Below are 24,205 nucleotides of genomic sequence, written 5' to 3'. Positions count from 1 at the left end.
CCATCCACTGGTAGTCACTATTAATATGCTGATAAATGCTATCCAAGGCTGTCTATACTACCTATATAACCCACTTATCTATCCAACCTGTCATCTAAGCTACTTATCTAACCTGCCTGTCTACTTACGTACCCCAGCTAATATCTACCCATCAGTGTAGACATCCTGCTCTACATATAGGAACCCATTCTCTGTATTATTTAGAATACAGGGTGGGCTACTATGACAAATGACTCCAAAATAGTCTAGTTTAAAGAAGGTAGAAGTTAATTGCTTTCATGTGTGATAATCTGGGCATGCAGACATGCCAGGGCTTCTCTAATGGTTTGATGGTTTGGGGACCCAGGCTCCTTTTAGCTTGTTGCTTTGCCTTTCATAAGGATCTGTGTTCTCACAGCCTAAGGTAGGTTGCCAGCACATGCACACTTCAGCTACAACGAAGGGGAGAAAGGATTTGGAAGGTGTGTTAGTCCATTCTCACATTGCTATAAAGAAATACCTGAAACTGGGTAATTTACAAAGAGAAGAGGTCTAATCAGCTCATGGTTCTGCAGGCTGTACAGGAAGCATGACTGCTTCTGCTCAGCTTCTGGGGAGGCCTCAGGAAACTTACAATCATGGCAGAGGGGAAGTAGAAGCAGGCAGATCTTACATGACTAGAGCAGGGGCAAGGGAGAACAAGGGGAAAGGTGTTTTAAACAACCAGATCTCACAATAACTCACTCATTATCATGAGAACAGCACCAAAGGCATGGTGCTAACCCATTCATGAGAAGTCTGCCCCCATGATCCAATCACCTCTTACCATGCCTCACCTCCAACATTGTGGATTACAATTTGACATGAGATTTGGGCAAGGACACAGATCCAAACCATCCCAGAAGGCATGCACATTCACTATGAACTCACAGCCTGGAAACCATTCACATTTCTCCCTCTTACATCCTATTTCCGAGAATTTAACCTCATGGCTACACTCACCCACAAAGCAAGCTTGAAATTATAGTCGTTGCTTTAAACCACCATGTTCCCAACTAAAATTTGATACTGTCTTACTAAAGGAAGGTGGGAGAATCGATATTGAAAGACAACCATCGGTATCTTTCATTTTTTTCACGCAATTTTATAATCCACTCTCAAACTAACCCATATGTCTTAAAAAAACCATTTCATTCCAGTGAATGCAAGTATGCCTCATCCTTCACATGAATTCTTAGTATTCATTGAAAGAATGTACCATGATTTATTTAATTTGTCTCCTCTTGTTGGAAACTTGGCTAATTCCTCGTATTTTTGCAATTATAAACAATGCTGTGATGAACACCTGTGTAAAATCACTTAGAGTACTTGCCCAATTACCTCTGCAGAATAAAGCCCTCAAAATAGAATTGTTGGCTGACAGGGAAACAATATTATAATGATTTGAATTGCTAAAATGTCTTCTAAAAGTCTTGCATACGTTTACAGTCTTACCAACAATGTTTGAATGCCTATGTTTTTCCACTCACATTTGCCAACACTGAGTGTTAAGAGACAGTCTTAAATCATTACCAAATGGATAGGTAAAAAGGATTTTGTAATTCTACCTTCTATTTATGTATGAAGGTAGTCATGCATCATTCATTTTGATCATTGCTAGTAAATTAGATAATTCAAACGTTCATAAATGCAAAGAATACCCTTGAGTTAATAATAACTGGCATTCTTCCAAGCCTAAAAAGCAGATTGTGAAAACAGTTCTAAAGGGAGAATTGACAAAATGCATTGAGCAACAGGTTTCATGAGTGGTGGTAAGAATACTGGGAATGGTGGAAGCTTCAGCCCAAGGCAGACCTCAGCTGAAATCCAAGCTCTGCCGCATACTCTGGAACTTTGGACAAGTTACATCATCGTTCTGAGCCTTGGGAAAAACCTGGACTCCATGTTTTGTGTGTGGCTTCAAAGCCATGCTCATAGCTTCTGTGCAAGATTAATAACAACTTCCAAATTGCATTTTATTGGTCTGTTTATGAATCTTGCTTCCCCACTAACCTCAGCTTCTGTATGTCTTACACAACTCTCCAGTACCTAGTAAGCGTATGGCACACTGCAAATGCTCAATGGATGTTTATTAGATAAATGGATTAATAAACAAACAAGAATTTTTAGAAGCAGAAAGAAAATATATGGAATAACTAAGAGATAATACCCTTCCTCAGTTTCCACAAATGACTAAGAACAGACTGGTCTAAAGGGACAGAGAAGGAGGCCAAGGCGGGTGGAGCACAAGGTCAGTAGATTGAGACCATCCTGGCTAACACGGTGAAACACTGTCTCTACTAAAAATACAAAAAAATTAGCTGGGTGTGTTGGCAGGTGCCTTAGTCCCAGCTACTTGGGAGGCTGAGGTAGGAGAATGGCATGAACCTGGGAGGCGGAACTTGCAGTGAGCCGAGATTGCACCACTGCACTCCAGCCTGCGCGACAGAGTGAGACTCTGTCTCAAAAAAAAAAAAAAAAAAAGAGAGAGAGAAAGGGTGCCCATGTTTGCCTACCTTCTGCATATACAGGTGTCTATACCTGCATAGGTATACTACATACTGCATAGGTGTTCTCCCTCCAGGAGGTTAAAATGTGCCTGTGCAGATGTAGTAAGAGCACCTCGTGGCTTTGGTTCTTACATAGTAGTGCCCATCATCTGTTGGTCTTGGCTACACATTCCACTAATTGTCACATAACATTTTCCTACCTCTCTTGGTTCTGTATTTTCAAGTTAGCTTGCTCCTGCCCAAACTCCTGATGCCATTAATGAGTGAAAGGAGCATTTACACAGCATGATGGGAAATCATCCACTGGACCCACGAAGCTTCCTCTCTAGAAAATGACTGGGGCTCCTCAAACACATTCGCCTTGTTTAGAAGTCAAGAATTTGCTGGATCATGGAAAGCCATAAATGAACAAAGAAGGAGATGACAGCTGTTTGACTAGAAGAATATTAGGAATTTTCACAGTCAATGGTGCCCACTATGTCAGGCAATGGCCCTGTTTAAACCCAGCTGAGAAAGAAAGTTCACAATGGTTCTATAACGTGAAATGCTGAAAAAGTTATCTCAGACACCACTCCTCACCGCCACCACCATCAGTTCCCTTAAAAAGGGGGCAGAAGGAAAGGTTGCTGGTGGTAATTTTATAAAGTGTCTTGTCTTGTCTCTATTCTTTGTAGTTTATAACTTACCACTAAATTCCACATTGCATTTTCGTTTTCCAACCCCCAAGTCTAAATTTACATTACATGTCTGTGGGGCTGCTTCTTATCAGATGGAGTTGGTATTCTAAAAACAATTACATGAAACAATGGGGAGGGAATCCACCAGAAAGACCATTATTCAACAATGTGGCCTTTCACAGCTCTTAGATGTTAGCAGAGAAGGGGTTGGGAGAGAGGATGGTAGAAGAAGAAAGAGGATTTTAACAGTGGATCCAAAGTTTCCTTCTGGCCTGAAATCAAGACTTCTTGTTTTTTAGAATTAGTAGTATTTATCTGTATCATTGTTGATATTCCTCAATACACTAAACTAAATCAAACTTGTAAAATCTACTCTGAAAAATCCAAATACAGTATACTTTTCTCCTTTTGTCTCTGAAGCAGAAATTTAAACCTCCTAAATTTGTCTTGCAGATTTTACAGCTCTACTGGTAGATATCATTGGCAATTCTACCAGCTACCTCACAGAGATTTTTAAGTCAACCTCCATCCTCTCAGGTGTGTTCATCTTGAAAACGCTTTGGCAACTTTGAGGTTTAGCATCTGTTGTGGTAGATAATCAAGCATATTATGTTCCTCACCCCAACCCCTGCCATAGGCCAGGCTGCCAGAAACCTTCATGTAATCTTTATTTAGATAATCAGTGTGGTCCAGTTTCCACACCAGTAAATACACCAATATTTAAGTCTTCATATTTCTGGGATCCAGAAAGTTAGAGGAAGAATCCAAAGCTCAAAAGTTAAAGGAACGTAGGCAGACTCAAGAAAACATCTTCTGATGGGTAGATATGCCCCCATTTTAAGGAGGACAAAACTGAGATCCAGAGAGGTTGAATATTTTGCTTAAGTTTGGTACCAGAATTCAGGTTTAAATCTATATGGAGCCTAAGCCCATGTTTGGAGTACAGTTAAGAATGATGCACCTCATTTATAAGGTGGTTTCATGTAACCCCCAGGAAAATCACATTTCCTTAGGGACCCACTTTGAAAAGCAAGGATCTATTCGACAGTCCAACAATTGGTCTCAGCAGAAAGATGGTGTGCTGCACTGTGGAGCAGCTACTGTTTTAAAAGCAGGAGGGAAGGAGAAAGAGAAATAGTAATAGCTATCATTAGGTGTCAGATAATCTTGTAAGGGCTTTCCATGTATTCTCTCATTGGATCCTCACTACAACCTTTTGGGGCAGCTACTATATTTATCCCTACTTGACAGGTGAGGAAACTATCACAGAGGGGTTAAGTAAATTGCTCAAAATCACTCTGCAGAAGCAGAATTCTAAACCAGGTGATCTGGCTCTTAGCTTGTGCTCTTATGTCACTATCCTAATATATATAATAATAGTAATACATTACTAATAACAATAATGATTACTCTAGCTACTGTGCTCTTCTATCGGCTGGGCACCATACCTAGCACATCACTCCCATTATCTCTTTGGATTTTCCTGTAATCCTATGAGAGACATGCAACCGCATGTCCACAGTTCTTTAGGCAGCATCGTCAGGGAAAAGTATGTTTAGGAATTCAGAAGTTTTCAGGCTTTGAAGATCTAATAGCGTGTGCACATCATACCTGAGGTAACTTCTCCAACAGCATCCAGAGAAGCCCAGTGTAATCAAACACGTTAATAGGAATTTGGCAAAATGTTCAGCTCTTTACACTAACTAGGATAGATAAAGACTATCATAGCCTCACATTTTTCAAATTTGGGTACCAAGCTCACACAAAACATGTTGTCTTACAGATATTTGGGGATTTGGGAATTACAAATAAGGGATTGTAGGATTTGAATTTTCACCATTTTATAAAGGGGCAAACTGAGTCCTGAAGAGGTCAAGCAGTTCATTCATGTTTGCATAGCTAGTAAGTGGCAGAGCTGATGTTGTAACCATGGAAGCTGACCTCAGAGACTCTGCCTTAGCCACTACACCATCCCCCAAACCCAGCCAAATAAAATAAAGAAGGTGGAAAATGAGGACTGCCGTAAGAGTAAAGAGTCAGGCTTATTTTCCTATGTTATCCTAAGTTAGGTACTTTCAACTGAATTTTCATTTCAATCAAAGACTTACAGCTTCAGACCCATGGCTAAGTCTTATTGTGTACTGGTTTGTCTTACAGTGAGTCAAAGCAATGAATCAGATTGCATCTTCATCTGTGTGATGACAGGAAAGTCAGGTAAACCACTGGACATTCTTTGACAAGCTCTCTGGGCTGAGAAATAGACACAACTGTCCAGCAGATGAAACCCAAGATCTGATACTGTTGGTGTGATTTTTGCAGGAAGGAATCTTTCTGACATCTGGGAGATGGAGGAAAAATATCCCGTTATCAATTACACATTTACCAGCAGCATGTCTGGTGTTCTGGGTGAGTACCAACCTCCCAAACTCCTCCCATAGACTCCCCAGACCAGGGTCCCATGTGGCACACTAACGACTGAAAGCTGCCCTAAGGTGTTGTGTTTAGCTATAATGTGTTAAAAATCACAGAACTTTGCCATTTTAAAGAAATGAATTTCTGGATTATCTTGCAAAAGGTCTGGCAATTCTAGATCTTCCCCCCAACACATGGCAATAAACAACTGGAGCTGAGTAGCTGCCACTCTCATTACCCCGCTAGGAAGAGCACCTTTTCCCTCTTTTCCGTAGTCCTCTCCGCCCCCTATTGCCTTCCACTTTTTTTCTCATATTAACTACTTGGGTTTTGTAGATATTTGAATTTGTGACCCTATGCTGGAGACCTGGCCACTCTGTAATACCCAGTCCCTACCTAACCATGCCCCACCTTCGTGCCCCTCTGTGCCAAATGGGTCGTGCTGTTGTCTCCATCTGGAACTCCTTCCCTACTTTTCCATATTTCAGAACCCTATTTGCCTGTCAATTGCCATCTTAGACACTACCTCCTCTTTTTTAAATATCCCCCAATCTAAGTCAGTCTTTGTCTTCTATGGTACCATAACACAGCACTTGTATGTCATTTGGACTTTACATTACTCCAGGTTGCAACACAGTTGACACTTCTATGTGTGTCTCCTCAATGAAAGGAACTGGAAGGTAGAATAAGTAGTTTCCTTCAGCCTCACAGCCTGCCTTCCCCTTGGTGCCTTGCACATAGTAGGCTCTTCATCACTTTCTCTTGAAGTGCAATGAAGGATACAATAAATCTGCAACTCCACTTCAGGAGTTACTTTGCTTTATATTTATTGTAGGGCATCTTTTGATTATGCTGTAGAAGGAATCTCAATCGTGTGGGACAAGGCTACTTGATAAGAAGATGAAATGGGCAGTTGTAGATTGCCTTCACCTGCCCACTTCTCAGGACAGATCTTAGGGTTGAGTCAATCTCATTTATTTGGAGAGTCTTTCCATGACATTCCCACCCCACCTCCCCCCGACCCCAACACACACACCGGTCTCAATTAATTCTCCCACTTTGTGCTCCTTCAACAAGAAAAAATGCTTAGGAAGAGAGGACATATTTACAAGCTGATGCTAAAGTTGATGTGCCTGAAAGCAAGTACCCTGACTGAGTGATAGTTTGGTTGGATGTACTTAGCCCCATGTCTGGTTGATCTGGGAGCAAGGCTCAGGCTGGTGTTGCACACAGGGTGTTATTGGGCCCAGAAATAGGGCAGAGAGAGGAAATGAGGCTGCAAGGCCACTCCTGCAATTAGACAGTTCGCATTCTACGTGCATTCAGGGGAGGTGGGGGCCAAAATCCAACACAAGCTCTGCCCACCAGAATATAGGCCAGTCTTTGTCTTCCCAGAGGAAGGGACTCTATGGGCTAATAGGAGCCTGTCATCCTCATATCCACTGCTGCCATCACTTGAGCCTTCCCTAGGGAAGATATAGGTGAAATTAATACCTGAGCCCTCTTCTTTCTTTTCTTCAGGGAGCAACCAAGGATGCTGGGTAGATTTCCCTCTGAATTAAGCCCTCCGGCTAACTCTATGGGAGCCTATTTTTCAAGCTGTTTCTGTCTGGAAGCTTCTGATTCCCCCAAATTTCACTTTTGTTTTTTAGTTGTATCCATAAGGCACGTGGAGGAGACTAATTCCTCTTCCAAGGACATGTACCAGAGTACTGGAGTGGCTGAGGGCTGGAGGTGGAAGAAAGGCTCCGACAGGGGTCCGGCTCTGTTCAGGACACATAGCAAATGCCTGATACTTTTAAGCCTGAGAGCTTTACATTCTGTTCAGTGTGATTCATCACAGAGTTTTTTGCAAACTGTTATTTTATCTTAATTTGAATTCAAGGAGAAATACTTCTTTTTGGTTTTATTTGATGCTGTTTAGAGAAAGGTTTGAATCTCCACATTCAGTATATTTGCTGTCCAGTGACCTTTCAGTTTTTTTTATGCCCAAAGTGTCAAGCATGTTAAAGTTACCATTGACTGCCTCCCTGAAGGTGCAGCTACGAGGGGAACTGCCAGGACTTCAAAGCCCACCATCAAAAGCCAGAAAACACTACCAAGTACAAGCCGCCAAAGCTGGACCCAGAGCACACCCTGGGCATCTTCTCTGAGAACCTCTCCCTGGACAGAGACAGCTGCTCTTTCAGAAACAGAGGAAACCCTGAACACAGGCAGGCCTCCTGAGCTTCCTGTCAGGGCCACGGCCACATGGGTCAGTGCCTCCCACACTCTCCCAGCCTTGGGTAAGATGCATTCTCACCCTTTCCTCCCCTTTACTGTGCCTCACTCCTGTTCCCTCTAGGCTCACATATGTAAGCAAAATCCTTACCTTAATCCCTTCTCCACCAACTGAAGTTACACATCGGCTTACTTAAATAATAGATCTATATGAGCCAGTATGGGTTCTACAAGATCAGGCAAAGGCAGAAAATGCCATTGACATAATGTATTTCTAATATGTATTTTGATGACTTTTTATTCTGAAATAGTTTAAGACTCACAAAGAGTTGCAAAAATAATATAGAGAGTTCCCGGTACCCTTCACCCAGCCTCCTTCAATGCTAATGTCTTATATAATCACAGTATTTTGTGGCAAAAGTATTTATATTTCAGCAAAGCATTTAGCGACATCGCTCCCGAAATTCACATGAAGTGGTGAAATGAAGTCAATATTTTACGGCATGGTTAGGTTAGTCTGTAGCTGGTTTGATAATGATGCCAAGAATATGTTAATGACTTGACACCAGTGGGAAAGCTGCCACCAATGGCCTGCAGGAGGCTCCTGCCTCTCCAGCATCTTGTATACATGATCAGCAGTGTCATCACTGAAGACACAAAAGGCATGCTTACCTTATTTTTCGTATTTGGAAATAATATAAAATAGAGGTAGCTCATTAAGAGTCGATGTTTTCTCAGTGGGTTCTTACAATGGACCCACTGAGACAAAATTGTCATCAGAATTCATTCATTTATTTACTCATCAAAACATATTTCCTTCCAGACACTAGGCTAGCTGTTAAAAACACAGCTCTATAAATGTTCCCTCTTCTTCCTGAGCTCTCAGACCTAGGAGAGAGCCCAGGCAAGTAAACCAAAAGTTATGATCCAGCCTACAAAGAACTATTGTACACAGAGAGCAGAGAGAGGGCTCCTACCCCAGCATAGAGGAGACACAGGCTTCCCCAAGAGATAATAATTGATAGGTGTCAGCAGGCAAGGAAACAAGGGTGACTGGGTGGTGTAGAGGAAAACAAATCAACTCCATTAAATAGAAAAACACATTTACTGCAGAAAATTAGCACAATAGCTGGCATCATGGCAATTATACAAAATCAGAAAACTTTCCAGGGTAATATGACACAAAGTTGTGATTTCTAATCACAAGAAAAAAATCATAAAATGCCTACCTGTAATCCTACAAGGAGAAGTGCTGGTTTTATACCAAGAAAACTACAGAATTTTAGTGAGAGTAATAAAGGAATATTTAAATAAATGAAGAAATACACCATGTTCCGGTTGAGAAATCTGAGTATTTTAAAGAGAGCAACTGTCCTCAACTTAAGTTAAAAACGTAAAATCCTTCAATAGAGTTTATTTTTGTAAAACTTGAAAAAACTGACTTTAATTTCTACTATGGTAATAAACAGGTGAGAACATCCAACAATTTTTTAAAAGGCCAATGAGGGAAGATCCTTCCTTCCTTCCTTCCTTCCTTCCTTCCTTCCTTCCTTCCTTCCTTCTTTCTATCTTTTGAGATAGAGTCTTGCTCTGTTGCCCAGGCTGGAGTGCAGTAGCTCAATCTCTGCTCACTGCAACCTCTGCTATCCAGGTTCAAGAGATTCTGCTGCCTCAGCCTCCCAAGTAGCTGGGATTACAGGCACCTGCCACCATGCCCGGTTAAATTTTGTATTTTTAGCAGAGCTGGGGTTTCACCATGTTTGCCAGGCTGGTCTCGAACTCCTAACCTCAAATGATCTGCCTGCTTCCGCCTCCCAAACTGCTGAAATTCCAGGCATGAGCCAAGGATTTGTCTTAACTAATAACAATCCTGTGATGTTGGAGGGCAGATGTTATTATTAATACTGGTATCCTCATTTTCATGAGGAAACTAAAAGGAGTTAAGCAATTCGCCCCAAAGTTCACACCATATAGGAGACAGAGGCACGGCTAATCTGTTTAGATGTCCTCACCTCAGACCCTGCAATCTTTTCACTATGTCACATGATTAGAAATGTATTAAATAAATTGGAGAGACAGCTAACTGACCCCCAAAAACACATGGCTGGAGGCCCTAGAGATTTAGAGGGGTGTGTGTGTGTGTGTGTGTGTGTTTGTGTGTGTGTGTGTGTGTGTGTGTGTTTATTGGTGCTTAGGGAAACGATGCTTACTTTGGTCCATTTATTTCCGTTCAGAGTAAAGTTTAAGCCCCTGGATTATCTATATTACATGTGCACATTACATTTGCCCTTTGATAGTGTTTCAATGTCTCGGCAATTTCATATCTGAATCGAAGTGGTCAAGCATGTCAGTACCCTGTTACTATCACTTTGAATGTGCAGCTACCAGGAGGGTGGCCAGAACTCAGTGGGTGGCAGCTAACAGACAGACATGGGCTTCCATATCGTCCACGCCCTGGGCTCAGACCATCGGTGAGAAAAAACCCGGAGGGTCTTCCTGGGAAACTCATTCTTCGCCACCGACTACTGCAGGGGCCGAGGAAGCCATGAACACTACAAGCCTTTTGGCGCCTGCTGCTGGGATAATGGCCACACCTGGCAGCCCATCCCAGGCCAGCCCTACCTCGGGTAAGACAGGGTGCTCACTTCTACCTCTCCTGTTTTAAATTAAACTTAGCATTGTCTGTTTTGATAACCTTTCTAAATTTTTGGAATATAACACATACAGAGAAAACTAAGAAAACATAAGCAATATAATTAATGATCATGAAGCAAACTCTTCCTTCTCCTTTCCTTTGCCCTACCTCTTTCTTCCCATCTGTAGATGAATGAAAACTCCTTCTTTCATTCCCCAGTTCCTCTCTCTTTTATGTAATCCCACTCCCCAGTTTCTTCTCTTTTTCCCTGTTTCATTGTCCATTAACAAGCAATATGACAACTGCGATGGATGGACCCGGGCCTGAAATTCCAGGCATGAGCCCTGCCTGCTGCTCAGCCTCAACTCGCCCCTCTACCTTCCTCCTCTAGACTCCAGCCACAGCACACTGCTTACTGCCCACATCTCCTGATCTTTATATATGCACTTTGCTGTGCCTGCAAAGCCCACTCTCCTCCAGAACTGCTGTGCTGCTTGACTTAGAGTAGGTGTCACCTGACCCAGCTGAACTGGGTGTCCATCGCCTGTGCCTTGGCTGTTTCTCAGCCTCACTTCTTTCCTTCCACTTATCCATATGAGGGAACTTGCCTGCTTGAGCTTCTCTGTCACTCATCTCCTACAAGGAGACTGTATTGCTGGTTTTGCCAGAGGCCAGAATCTTAACGGCAAGGATCAAGTCCTGAAGTGACCCTTAAACTAAGGCTTCATGAACATGATACAAAAATTGTTGAACTGAGCCCATACTCTCTCATGAATATGACAGGCAATTTATCGGGGGTGGGATGGATCAAGGTGTACACTAAGACTCAGATGAATGAGAAGCAACTCATTTTTTCTTTGCCCAGGAGCACCCACATTGGACACTTTCTGTACAACACCATTGCTCTCCTGTGCAGGGTCACCATAACTTACCGATGTTAGCTGGTTTCCAATGGCACCCATCACACTGTATCACAGTCATGATGGGATTTTCCCATTTCCTTTTTCACACTCCATTGTGGGTTTTATTTCTTACTTGTCTCTACTTCTTAAAGCCCTGCCTGGTACCTGGCTTAACCAACATTGGTTGGATAGGGCAGGATTGGTGGCCCTGGTCCTCTTCTCCCTCAGGGCCCCCTAGAAGAGATGCAGGCTCATCTCTCTCTCATCTCCTCCCAGGAGCATTCACCCATGGCACACAGACTCCAATTCCAACCAAGGCAACAGCCCCCAGAGATCCACAAACAGGTGAGAAACTCAGTACAGAAGTGTGGGTTTGGGGGTGGGGGATGGGAGGGGTGGCAAGCTTGGGGACAAGGGCGTGGTGGGATGGGGTACCAGTAAGCAATCTAAGCAGGTTACTCTGCTTTATTGTTTCCTGCAGGAAAAGAGTCAGGAAAACTGGTTTATAAGCCTTGCCATGCTGCTAAATTGCCGTGTGGTCTTGCATAAATCACTTCCCCTTTTTTGGCTATCATTTCCCTATAGATTTCAAGAATGATTTATCTTTAAGATGTTATAAATTTCTTGCTGTGTGTATCACCCAAGGTAATTCCATTCTGACTTCTGGAAGGTCATTCTTGCCCTTTGCAGGTGATCTCTCTGCAGAGTGGCCATTCACCCCTGGGGAACAGCCAGTCCTGGTCCCAAGACCCCATCAAGTTTCAAGTAAGCACCAGTGCCCAGTCATTACTATTGCTTGTGTTTATTTTGAACAAGGTTGTGTAGTAGAATAAAAGAGGTTTGTTTGGTAAATTTAGAGTCAGACTCCTGGGATTCAAATCTTAGCTCAGCCATTTACTGGTGAGGTGGCCTCCAGTACTCAACTTCCAGGATTCAGTTCCCTCAACTGTAAAGCAAGAATAATTGCAATTTTTGTGGGCACTAAAAATGCCTTTTTTTTTCTTTCCCACAAGGTTTTGTATTAAGTAAGATAATGTTTGTGGAAGTGGTTTGGAAGTATAGAGCTCTGTAGAACTTAATTCAATCAACTTTTATCGAGTGAATGTCTATTGGGTAGCATGCTGGGCACTTTGCAAACAGAGGCTGCTCTTGCAATGAGCAGAGTTGATAGCAGTGAAGGAGGAAGGAATAAAAAAGATAACTCCAAAATGCAACCTCATTTGCTGGGTGTGATGTCCTGTTGTTCTGTGTTAAGGGATACCCTACCCTTTCCATCCCTGCAGTTAATTCTCATGGATCTAGAAAAAGACCATTTCCTGAGTCTCTAATTCTGTTTTCAGAACTCCTGACAGAGGCTGAAGACTTGGGTTGTTGTGGTTTTTGCTGCATTTTTCCAGCTTTTGGACACTCACTCTCCTCTTTTCTGTTGAGCCAGATTCCATAAGAAAGAAATGGATACAAAGTGAGTGCTTCAAAGCTGCTTGAATCCTCAGGCTCCTCCTACTCCTGAATACCTTTGTACACCAGCTCCTGGACCATCCAGTCATATGTCAACAGGGCATTATTAAACTGCTGGACCCTGCCCCGTCCCCTTTTTCATGTCACCTGAGATCTTCCCCAGCCTTACTCTCAGCCTGCAATGAATAGTGAATGAACCTTTCAGACACAAAGATGTGATTATGCTACTAAGGAAATTATACCCCTTTTCTCCCAGGAGTTCTAAAGAAACACAGTGGTGCAGATGGAGGCTGTTGTGAGATCGAGTTTTAGAAAACAGGTTGACTATATCTATATCTATGTCTATATTGGTGTCTGTATCCATATCTATATCTGTATCTGTATCTATATCCATGTATCTATAGCTATCTGTATAGCTATATCTATCTGTCTCTCTTGTTAGCTCTATCTACTTATCTAATAGGTATTTACCACATCTATCTATCTATTAATCTACCCACTCATCTGTCATCTATCTAACAGATATTTATCCAAGCCATCTATCCATCCATCCTTTAATTAACCCACCTATCCATCCATACTTATTTATCTTTCTATCTGGTTATCTTTATTTCTTAACTTCCATATCATAGATATTTGCCTATCCATCTGTCATCTACCTATCTACCTATGTAATGAAAAATATAATTGTAAATTAAAGGGGTTCTGGCAATTCTCAGTAACTTATTCTGCTCATCCAAAAAAAATCATGCCACAAAGTATTTGGCATCCACTCATTCATCTATTTAATAAATATTTATTGAGCTCCTACTGTACTGCCAGGTACCATGCTAGGCCTATTTTTACTTTCTCTTCACAATAATTCTGCAGGATAGGTAATATCTCATTAATGAATTATGGTGAGTTCTACATATAAAAGGAGACTGCATTTTGACCCCAGATCTAATTTCAAACTTGTGCTTATTCCACACTTCTGTGTCACCTTTCCCAAGATATGCCATATGTGAAAAAAAAAAGCTGCAATTGAAAAAAAAAGTGGCTAGATTCTTAAGAGAAGCAGAAACTGCTATGTATATCCAGAGAGGAAGAGATTACCCTTAGGTGAGGGGATGGTTCAAGAGTTTATTGATTGAAAATACGGCATCTGAACAAGGTGCATTCTAAGCAAAGGCATAGCTTAAGCAAAGGCACTATACCTTAAAAGGACTGATGTTGAAGGTGCTGAAGGTGAGAGTAGTGTGGAATGAGGCTAGAGAGGTAGCCAAGAGTGAGATTAACAGGACTTTGTCACCATGTCAAGGAGTGTAGACTTCTGAGACAAGTGGGAGTAATGTGATCAGATTTATGTTGCAGAAAGTTTTCTCTGACTGCAGAATGGGGAGGAATGGGAGAAGCTGGAAGCAGGGAAACTTGCGAGGTGACTGTTGTGCTAATGATGGCCAGTGGTGATGGTGACTGGAAAGTGGAGGTGACTGTGTGGATAGGGAGACTTGGGTGATATTTAAGAGATAGAACCAAGAGGATGTGGTGATGGTGGAGTGAGCACAGGAGGGAACCAAAAATCATGCCCAAGTTTGAGCAACTAAGTGAATATCCCAAATGTCATTTCCTGAGTTAGAGAAGGATGGATGAGGTGGGTTGGGGCAAGGGACATGGAAATCAAGCCTTGGGAATGTTAATTATGTTCAAGTAGTGAAGTGTGATGGTTATGAGCACGGGCTTCAGAGTCAGATCTTGCTGGAGTTACTCCCTGTTGCATAACTGATACAACTGCAGAATTACTCAGACCCTCTGTGTCCTCTTTTGTATACTTCTGATGTCTACTTCACAAGATTTATGAGAATTAGATAAAATAATGTATGCAAAGATCTTAGGAGAGTGCCTGATACATAGCAACTGCTCAATAACTGATAGAGAAAAAGTCGTGGCACATTGATGGAAATTGGTCAATGTTCTGGAGGGTTTATGTTTCAGTTAACTCAGAATAAAGTATTTTCTTTCTACCTTCTTAAAAAGTCTTCTGCTAACATTATGAGCCCCTTCTCCACTTAAATAAATATATTACTGTCCAGATGTGGTGGCTTACACCTGTAATTCCAGCACTTTGGGAGGCTGAGGTGGGAGAATTACTTGGGCCCAGGAGTTTCAGACCAGCCTGGGCAACACAGCAAGTCCCCATCTCTACAAGAAATAAAAAATAAAAATAAGTAATTACTGCTAAATTATAATTGTGAAAAATGTTCAAACACGACAGAATAATATTAAATGAACACATGTCAACATATCAAAGATATTACTGAACTCATTAAGTAATGAGGAAACCAGAAAGATGTGAAGATTACTTTAATGGGGGAATTTGAGGGAAAAAGATTTATGTAGTCAGTCAAAGGAATTCTCAAATGAATTGATATCCCACAGCAATAAACTCTTTTTTTTACTAGACAAAAATCAATTGCACCTCTGCCAGACAAAATTCATTCACATTGCTATGGACAGAAATAATTAGCATTGCTCTTAGACAAGAATTATTTATATTGCTATCAGTTAACATCTACCCCTTGATAGTTGTAAAATCACCCATTCAATAGAAAGTCAGTTAATGGTGCACAATTCTTTTTACCCAGACAGGCCCCAGAGAGTCTGCTAGACAATAACCAAAACTGCATTAAAAGGGTATTCAGTAATCCTTTTTGTTTATTTCCAGGTTTTAGATAATTTTTCCCGATAGTGATTAGTGAACCTTTGTTGGAAGATTATTAGTAATATTGTAACGTAACCTTCTGGTCCCTACAAAGTAAGCTCTATGAGAGGAAGGCCCTTTTTGTTCTTATTCATTTTGTAGCTCTAGTGGCTGTCACCAGTGCCTAGCATGTAGTGGAGCTGAATAAATTTTTAATAAATAAATAATAATAATAATTGCTATTATTTATTGTTTCATGTGAACAACTTTGCAATATGCAATATACTTTATATAAATTGTCTCATTTATGACAATGAGACAATTCCAGTCATCCTATATGATAGGGATGGGTCTCCCTATTTTCCATATGAAGAAATGTAGGTGTAGCCATAGGAAGCTTTCTGAGTCTCGGCAGATCCCAACGAGTTGGAATTTTTATTAAAAATAATTTGTTCTCTCCTTCTTTTATCTTTAGCCTTCCTCCTCCTAAAAACTAAAAATTAAACAACACTGAAAATCTGGTTCACGGAAACATAGTTAACTTTCACTTGATGGAAACACAGAACTCACAAACTCAGAGCCTGACTCTCCAGTGACCCAGCATGCCAGTCTCATCTTTCAACCTGCCCTTCTTTCTCTCCTTTTTGCACTCACATACACATGCATGTGCATACACATACTCACACACAGGCAAACACATATCCATATGCTCTCACATGCATGCACATACATATACATACACATGCACACACATGTATCCTGCACACACACATGCATATACATACCTCATACCCCGTACTCAAATTTTTCTTAAATCCCCCTCAGCAACTCACCCCCTTACATCATGCAGAGTCATTGTATGCTCTGTCCCTTACACCAGAAATGCCCTCCACCTGATGCATTCCTGTTCAACATCTTAGATCTCTGTTTAATATTTGCTTCTCAGTGAAACTATCTCTGTTTTCCTCCATGAACTTGATCACCACCTTCTTTCCACCTGTCTCTTAAAACTATCACAGTAGCTTTATTGGGTTATGGTGAAGAATGCTATGTTTACCTGTCTGTCTCAGAGCTACCTGAGATCAGGACAAGACTATATTCACCTGATGCAAGGCTTAGCAAAGAGAAGATTCTTGCTAAACTCTTACTGATTTGATTGGTCTGGGATTGCATCTTCTAGGGTGTCCTCAGCCACTCTTCAAGGTGGGAGCTATGGCAGCTGCTCCTCTCACCCTGGCTATTCAGAGGCTCAACCCATGCCTGATGGAGCTGTGCCAATTCTTCCAGCAATGCCTCTGCATGAGCCAGAGGAGTCCCAGGACAGAGGACATGAGGTAACTTGGCCCAGTGGCTTCTTTTCACATCGAATATTTATAGTTTTTTAATTCTGTGTGGCTTTTCTTCAGGCCACAAGGCAGTCAGGCAATAAGCAATCCACAGACAGGTGGCAGGGGGTACCTCAAGGTAAGGGACTCTCCATTGAGTCCTTTACTAGACAGTCACATCCTTGAGATTCATGATGGAATCTCATTCATAGCTGGTCCCCAGAACCAAGTGCAGTGCCTGACACAGTAAGTATAATTGAGTTGAGTTGAATTGAAGTTGAGTTGAGTTGAGTTGAATTGGAGTTGTGTTGAGTTGAGATGAGTTGAGTTGTGATGAGATGAGTTGAGTTGTGTTGAGTTGAGATGACTTAAGCTGTGATGAGTTGAGATGACTGGAGTTGTGATGAGTTGAGATGAATTGAGCTGTGATGAGACGAATTGTGTTGAGATGAGTTGAGTTGTAATGAGTTGAGATGAGTTGAGTTGTGTTGAGTTGGGATGTCTTGAGTTGTATTAAGTTGAGCTGACTTGAGTTGTGATGAGTTGAGCTGTGATGAGATGAGTTGAGTTGTAGTGAGTTGAGATGAGTTGAGTTGTGTTGAGTTGAGATGTGTTCGGTTGAGATGAGGTGAGTTGTGTTGAGTTGCGATGAGTTGAGTTGAGTTGGGATGAGTTTAGCTGTGATGAGATGAGTTGAGCTGAGTTGTAATGAGTTGAGGTGAGTTGAGCTGTGTTGATTTGAGATGAGTTTAGTTGAGCTGAGATAAGTTGTGTTGAGTTTAGATTAATTAAGCTATATTGAGTTATGTTGTGTTGAGTTAAGTTAACTTGTGTCATGTTAAGTGGAATTATGGCAGAGGATCATGGCAGAGGATATTGAGTGGTTCTTTAATCCAAATGCCCTCAGCCTGGAGAGATTTGCTAGGAGAGAGTATTAGAAGATATGTCTATCTAAATTCCAGTTCTTTCATAAATCCCTACCAATCATCCACCAGCAAAATAAGCTGGAAAACTTAAATTAAAAAGCAGACCCTGTTTTATATTAAGAAGGTCTAGGCATGGACGTTTTCTGTCCTACAATGCTGACATACTGTTATTTCTTCTGAGATTTATTCTTCACTGTAAACCCAGAACTAAATTACATAGATGAATACTCCTGCTCCAGTGGCCTGGATACCAATCTCTCCTGTATTTAATGTTATTTTCAAAGACTACTCTCAAGATCCATTAGCTTTTAAAATTTCTGCCTCTGAGTCTGAATCCCAGGTGGACAGCCATCTTCCATCACCCCTTTCCAGCTGTAATCTTTGATCCCCCTAGTCAGTACGAACATTTCCTCCATTCACAGAGGGCAATACACAAGACCTATAGACCCAAAGCACAGGTTTATTCTAAAGAAAACTTTCACGACAATGCTTTCTGTATTGTCTAGGTTAAGCCCACTTTAGGAGATGATTTACTCATTAACTTAACCAACAACGTGTATTGAGTCTCTGCTGTATATCTGTAATGCTCTGTCCCAAGCCATGGGGATCTAGAGATGAATCAGAAATAGCCTCGGAAACTGAGGGTTTCATAGTTGAAGGAAGAAATGGTCATAAACACAAATCAAAATATAGTATTACAGATAATAGAACCAAGTCACATAACCAGGCAAAAACCTGTTAATCATATCCTGTTGGAAAACATCACATTTGAAAACATTCATATTGCAAATAATAGCTGAATGAATAAATGAAAAAGGCATACATTTTCAGAGAGAAGTTCGAGTTTAAATTTAGAGCAATGAAGCACCTGTTTGCTTGGGCTTGTCCCTTCTTTTCTGTGTATTTTCACTGAATAGTAAATTTTTCCATAAACTCATACACTGAATATAGGCCAAACATACTAGAGTAGGGGAGGTGGCATTACTCAGTATGTTTGTTGAGCATAGCCTCTGTGATAAAAAAGAAAAAAAAAAACACTGGTGGGAAAGTTGGCAATGTAAAAAGACAAATTTCAAAGCAGCTGACAAGTGCTGTAGCAGACCTGAATAACATGCTATGGGATCCCAGGAGAAATAACTAATAGGGTTTATGGAGGAGTAGGAGTTTTCCAGGCAAAAGAAATAGCATCTGCAAAGATGGAGTGACGGGTAGCCTGGAGCATCTAAGGACAACTGAGATGTTCAATGTAGCTGCAGCAACGATGGGAGACCAAGTCTCTGGCATGTCCTTATTCAGGACTACCTTGCCTTTTAAGCACCTGGGTCACTTATTATATGCTCTCTTTGACTTTCACTCTAGAGCTCCATCTGTCCCTTCTCCAAGCTTTCTACTCCCTCCTTGTTCAGAATAAATAAAACATACAGAATTATTGAAGTCCAGCCCTCTAAATCCTGTCCATTTTTAAACTGAGATACTCTAAACTCCAGTTCTCTTCATATCATCTCCCTCCCAGGGTCATCTCGAAATCTTTCTTATTTAGGGCCCCAGAACCATTCTTGGGGCACACTCCTTGCAGGATAATGAAGCCACAGTCCCTGGTGACTTACAAATTTTGCTACCTCAGGCCCCAGTCAAGTGTCCACGGCACCTTGTCTATTCAGGCTGCTGCTGACTCCACAGTGCATGCAGCAGCTTTGGTCTGCTAGGAATTTAGATAGACATACCTACAAGGGGCTGGTGCAATCACGGGTGCTTCAACACTAGTTTCAGCTCATCTTAGCCATGGCATTGCAGCTTATGTCTGCCCTGAAGAACTGAAGACAAACAAAATAGGGCACCTTAACAACTGATTTTCTTCTAAGACCATCTAGCCTTTTCTACAAGGAAATGCCTCCTCCAGTCCACGTAAGGAATACATATTCTTGTTATGAACAGGACTTTGACTCCATTCCCTACAAAGTAATAACCATGGGCATTTATCTATTGTTCATTTATCACTTGTAGGGGATGCCTCTGCCAGAAAGCTTGGAGATGGGACATGTCGTGTTTAAATAGTTTCTCTCCTGATCACAGAGGCAAGATTCCCATTCATCCTGAGAGCCGTGTACCCTCTCAAAGTGAATTCAGGCACAGAATGGCAGCTTTTTGGCTCATGAAGGTGTGGGTCATGTTTCTGTGGTTGCTGCAACTTAAATCCTGGCCTCACACTTGGCAGTTTCACAGAGCACCTTAGTTTAGATGATGTTGTCCATCTAGCAATATGAACTTCTAAAGCAGATCATGCCCCAAAGTTGCTTGATATCCTCTATCACAGAAGCTTTCTGAGAAGTTTTGTTGCTGTTGTTAGAAAGTATGACTTGCAGATTGTTACACTGGCTAAGAAGAAATGGGATTAGACCATACAGCCAAGGCCTCCAAAGCTAGTAGATAGCTTAGTGTGCTATAGAGAGGGCAGGGCTTGAAGCCAGGCAGGCCTGGGTTTAAATTTAGTCTCTACCACTTACAAGCTATGTGGTCTTGAGCTAGTCATTCAATCTCTGAACCTCAGTTTGTTCATCTACAAAGTGGGTATAGTACTGTCTACATTCTAGGCCACATGTTGCACAACTCCAGGAAAACATATACAACTCATATAAAAGCGTAGCAGCATTCTTATATTGACAGTGTTGTGAAAACAAAATGAAATGAAATGAAATGAAATAATATATCTAATTGTTCCTCCATGGTACCTGGAACGCTGAGCTCTGTGGTTGCTGATTAAGACACTGTTGTGGCTGCTCTCTTGTCCACTCCCACAGTCAAGTGGGAATCCCATTGCTAGCACACTTGACATATTGTAGCTGTGCTAACCAGATATCTAGTGGCCATGTGAGCTGTTGAGTTGGCCAACTTTGACATCCTATCTCTGGAACTTTTGAGAGGTCTCCCTAAGAGTACAGGTTCATAGGCTCACAAAAAGCGTCCTGGATGTGTTCATCACTTGCTTCTTCACACTTGGTTCCATTTCCTGCCCGTTCTCTAGTAGACCCTTTAATGAAAGGGGCTGACTTGTGCAAACTACCTTTCCCAGAACACGTTGCCAACCAGATTCCTGTGAGTTCATCCCGTAGAAGATACTGAGAGGAGATTGGAGGGCAGTAGAGGGGAGAAGCCAGGGAATTTCTCCCCCTCCCTTTCTGCCTTGGACAATTTATTTCCAGGAGCGGCTCTATTTCCTCTGTGGTTCCAGTTTCCACAAGGAATCCTCATAATAGCTTCAGCTGTGCCGTCCCAGCTGCCACCGAGGCCACTGCCCTCTGTGCTTTGGCCACAATACTTTCTCCGTCTGTCCCTCCAGGCCCAGCAACTCCCTGTGGCTGCTAATGCGGGGTTACCACACCTTCCCCTGTTGGTTCTTTCAGCCCCTTATCACTGATTCACGTATTAAAGTCCGTCTATAGAACCACCAAGTCCTGTTTTCCTGGCAGGGTCCTGATTCAAATACTGATATTATTGCCTACCAGAATGACAGTGTGCTCTGGCATAAAGTGGGTTACCTGGTTTAAAATCCAGTACTACCACCAGAAATCCTTTGGGGAAGTCATTTAATCTCTGTGCCTCAGTTTCCTCAGCTTTGCACTTTCCTATAAATTGGGGGTGATAGCCCTTGGAAAATCTCTACCACAGCTTGACTTGAGCAATTAGTTGCACACTCTCTAGGGTATACTAGAATCACAGAATGTTAGAGGTGGAAGAGAAATTACAGAATGTTTAGCCCAACCTCCTCAAATACCAGGTGAGAGATTGAAAGAGAAGTGAATTCCCAGAGTCATACAATGAGCTAGTTGACACAGCCTGCACTGAAAACTCTTCTTCCTATTAATTGGGTGAGTGATCTTTTCACCACAGCCCTTTGATGCAGCTCCTGCCGCCCCTGACCAAGAACAGAATGTTATTTTGCAAAGTGTTTGCTGCATTGGTAACGATAGCAGCACTCCACTCTCTCTCTCTTCATCTCCCACTAAAATAAATAAGTAAATAAACAGAAAAATGTCACCATTTGTATTGAGCACCTCTTGTATTCCTGGGTACTGTTCAGGAACTTTACATATGTTATCTTATCCTTATATAACATGCGAGTATAGGTTCCATTATTGCCTTTCATTTATATATGAGAAAACTAAAGTCCAGACAATTAAGTTATCACCCTGAAGTCATGCATCCTAGTACATAGTGGGGCTAGGGATAAGAATAAATCTTGCTGGCCCCAAAGTCTGAACTTCTTCCTACTCAGCCTTCTTTCCTATCTCTTCTCTGACACCCTTTAAAGATGGGCAGAGGGTTCCTTGCTGTGAATAATTGGCCGTATAGTTCATGTTTATGTGCTTACCTTTAAAACTCTGGCTGTCTTCTAATAGCCATCACAGGATAGTTATTGCTCCCTGCTCTGATTTAAATCTTTAGATACTGTCTTGAATACTATTCCTGGTTTCTGAAGAATGCAACATATATCTGTCAGAGGGTGAAAAGGGTGTCCCACTCGCACAGTAAGTACACAGCTTGACTATGTTGTAACTTTGCAGTGAATGCATTACACAAAAGGGTCCTGTAACTCTGAGTGATTCCCAGACGTCCTCGGAATGCTGTAGGTCATCTAGTCCTCATTAATTTGGAACAAAGAGCATCTAGGATTTTTCTTATTCCCTTTCAGCTAACAGCTTGATGTCTGCAATAAGGTCAAGGGAAAAACACAGCAGGAGTCAGCCTGACCAAGCATTGTTGCTCTCTGCGTGAACTCAGGCAAATCTCTTAGCCGCAGAGCTCCTATGTAAGCTAAAAAGACAAATAAAAGGCTGGGCACAGTGGCTCACGCCTGTAATCCCAGCACTTTGGGAGGCCGAGGCAGGCGGATCACGAAGTCAGGAGATTGAGACCATCCTGGCTAACACAGTGAAACCCGTCTCTACTAAAAATAGAAAAAAATTAGCCAGGCGTGGTGGTGGATGCCTGTAGTCCCAGCTACTCAGGAGGCTGAGGCAGGAGAATGGTGTGAACCTAGGAGGCAGAGCTTGCAGTAAGCCGAGATTGCGCCACTGCACTCCAGCCTGGGCCACAGAGCAAGACTCTCTCTCAAAAAAAAAAAAAAGACAAATAAAAATAAAACAAAGGACAACCCCCACAAATACTGAAATTCTTGACCAAAGGAAAAATGTATACAAATAATTCATGCAAAAGAAGGCACCGTGAAGTACTAGAATTTATGTTTCATTATGGTACCTCTCTCCTTGTCCTGGTAGCTTCAAAACATTTATTTCCAGATATTCCAGGTATCAGCTTTGTTTTATCTCTCACTTCTGCAAAAAATGTCCCAAAACCAATAGTTTGGCCATTTTATCATGCCATCTACCTGAACTACCTCAAGGGACTCTGGTCTTCTAAATATCATGGAATTACATTAAACTGTATAGAAAACCCCTTCTTACTATAACCCAAATATCACATAGGGCTCAGTCTTGGCAATGTTTTACGTTTGAACAAACAAAACAGTGTAATAAACCAATCTTTCCATTTGGATCCTGAAGGATACCAGCTGCGATCCCTGGAATCCATGTCGACACTCCTTAGAAACTCTTCTCATTCTTTCTGCCCTCCACTGTTTCTCACTTCTCACAAGCCATCATCTTAAAACTTCTCTATATTTCAGTTTTCAACTTATCACTCAGTAGCTCTCCTAAAATCAAGCTCTCTGGCTCTTCTCTGTGTTTCCATTTACCTCTTCTGCTTACTTTGCTTTCCTTCTGCCTCCATTATTTTTTTCTTTCCCAAACACAGGGTCCTTATTTCTTATGCAAGTCCACCATCCCACTTTTCCTGTCTTCTCTTCCTATCATCACCTTCATCCTGCATTAAATGACCAAAAAATTACAGGCATTAGGAGTGGGGGTGGGGTGGTCAGAAATCAAAGATAGAAATCCCTTTATCTGGTATGAGGAGAGGAAACAGGAAATCTTGCAAACACATAATTGAATAGTTCTTTCGTCCTTGTCACATTACAATCTCTATGCACACAACATATTACGTTTACTGAACAACTTATTAATGAGTTTAAATTAGCCTCGTGCAAGCTGTAGAGATGCTTTAGATACAGCTGGGTATTGGAAAAGAGCATTGGGCAGTGAGTGGAGAAACAGGGGCTGCTCCTCACTAGACTTTGCTGCTAACTAGCAATGGGGTCTTGCACGAGTCTTTTCCACCTTCTGAGGCTCACCTCTAGTGACTCCTGTGCAGTGCAGTGCCCCACACTTGCTCTCCGGAAGAGCCTAGACCCTTGTTGGCGCCATCAGGGTTTAATTTATGTCTCTACAGTGTTTATGTCTCAGTACCTTGAGTTCCTTCTTCTTCTGCTTTTTTTTTTTCAGCCTTAAAGCAAAAATGCCTTGAGAATATCTGCAAGTCTGTGTGA

General features: G+C 41.8%; 1 protein-coding gene across 1 annotated transcript in view; it reads left to right on the top strand.

Moving 5' to 3' along the window:
• Positions 1–24,205, top strand: part of HHLA1 (HERV-H LTR-associating 1) — a 36,457-nt gene extending 12,252 nt beyond the window's left edge. The window contains exons 7-16 of the mRNA XM_030795496.1: positions 3,659–3,742; positions 5,363–5,419; positions 5,525–5,611; positions 7,654–7,902; positions 10,219–10,464; positions 11,651–11,719; positions 12,065–12,139; positions 16,693–16,846; positions 22,207–22,289; positions 24,162–24,205. Of these exons, the coding sequence (XP_030651356.1) occupies positions 3,659–3,742; positions 5,363–5,419; positions 5,525–5,611; positions 7,654–7,902; positions 10,219–10,464; positions 11,651–11,719; positions 12,065–12,139; positions 16,693–16,846; positions 22,207–22,289; positions 24,162–24,205 (1,148 nt within the window). The remainder of the gene's footprint in view (positions 1–3,658; positions 3,743–5,362; positions 5,420–5,524; positions 5,612–7,653; positions 7,903–10,218; positions 10,465–11,650; positions 11,720–12,064; positions 12,140–16,692; positions 16,847–22,206; positions 22,290–24,161) is intronic.

The sequence above is a fragment of the Nomascus leucogenys genome, chromosome 16 (genome assembly GCF_006542625.1).
Source record: "Nomascus leucogenys isolate Asia chromosome 16, Asia_NLE_v1, whole genome shotgun sequence".
NCBI lineage: Eukaryota > Metazoa > Chordata > Mammalia > Primates > Hylobatidae > Nomascus > Nomascus leucogenys.
The sequence above is the reverse complement of the archived record's forward strand: the minus strand, read 5'-3'. Positions and strand labels throughout refer to the sequence as shown.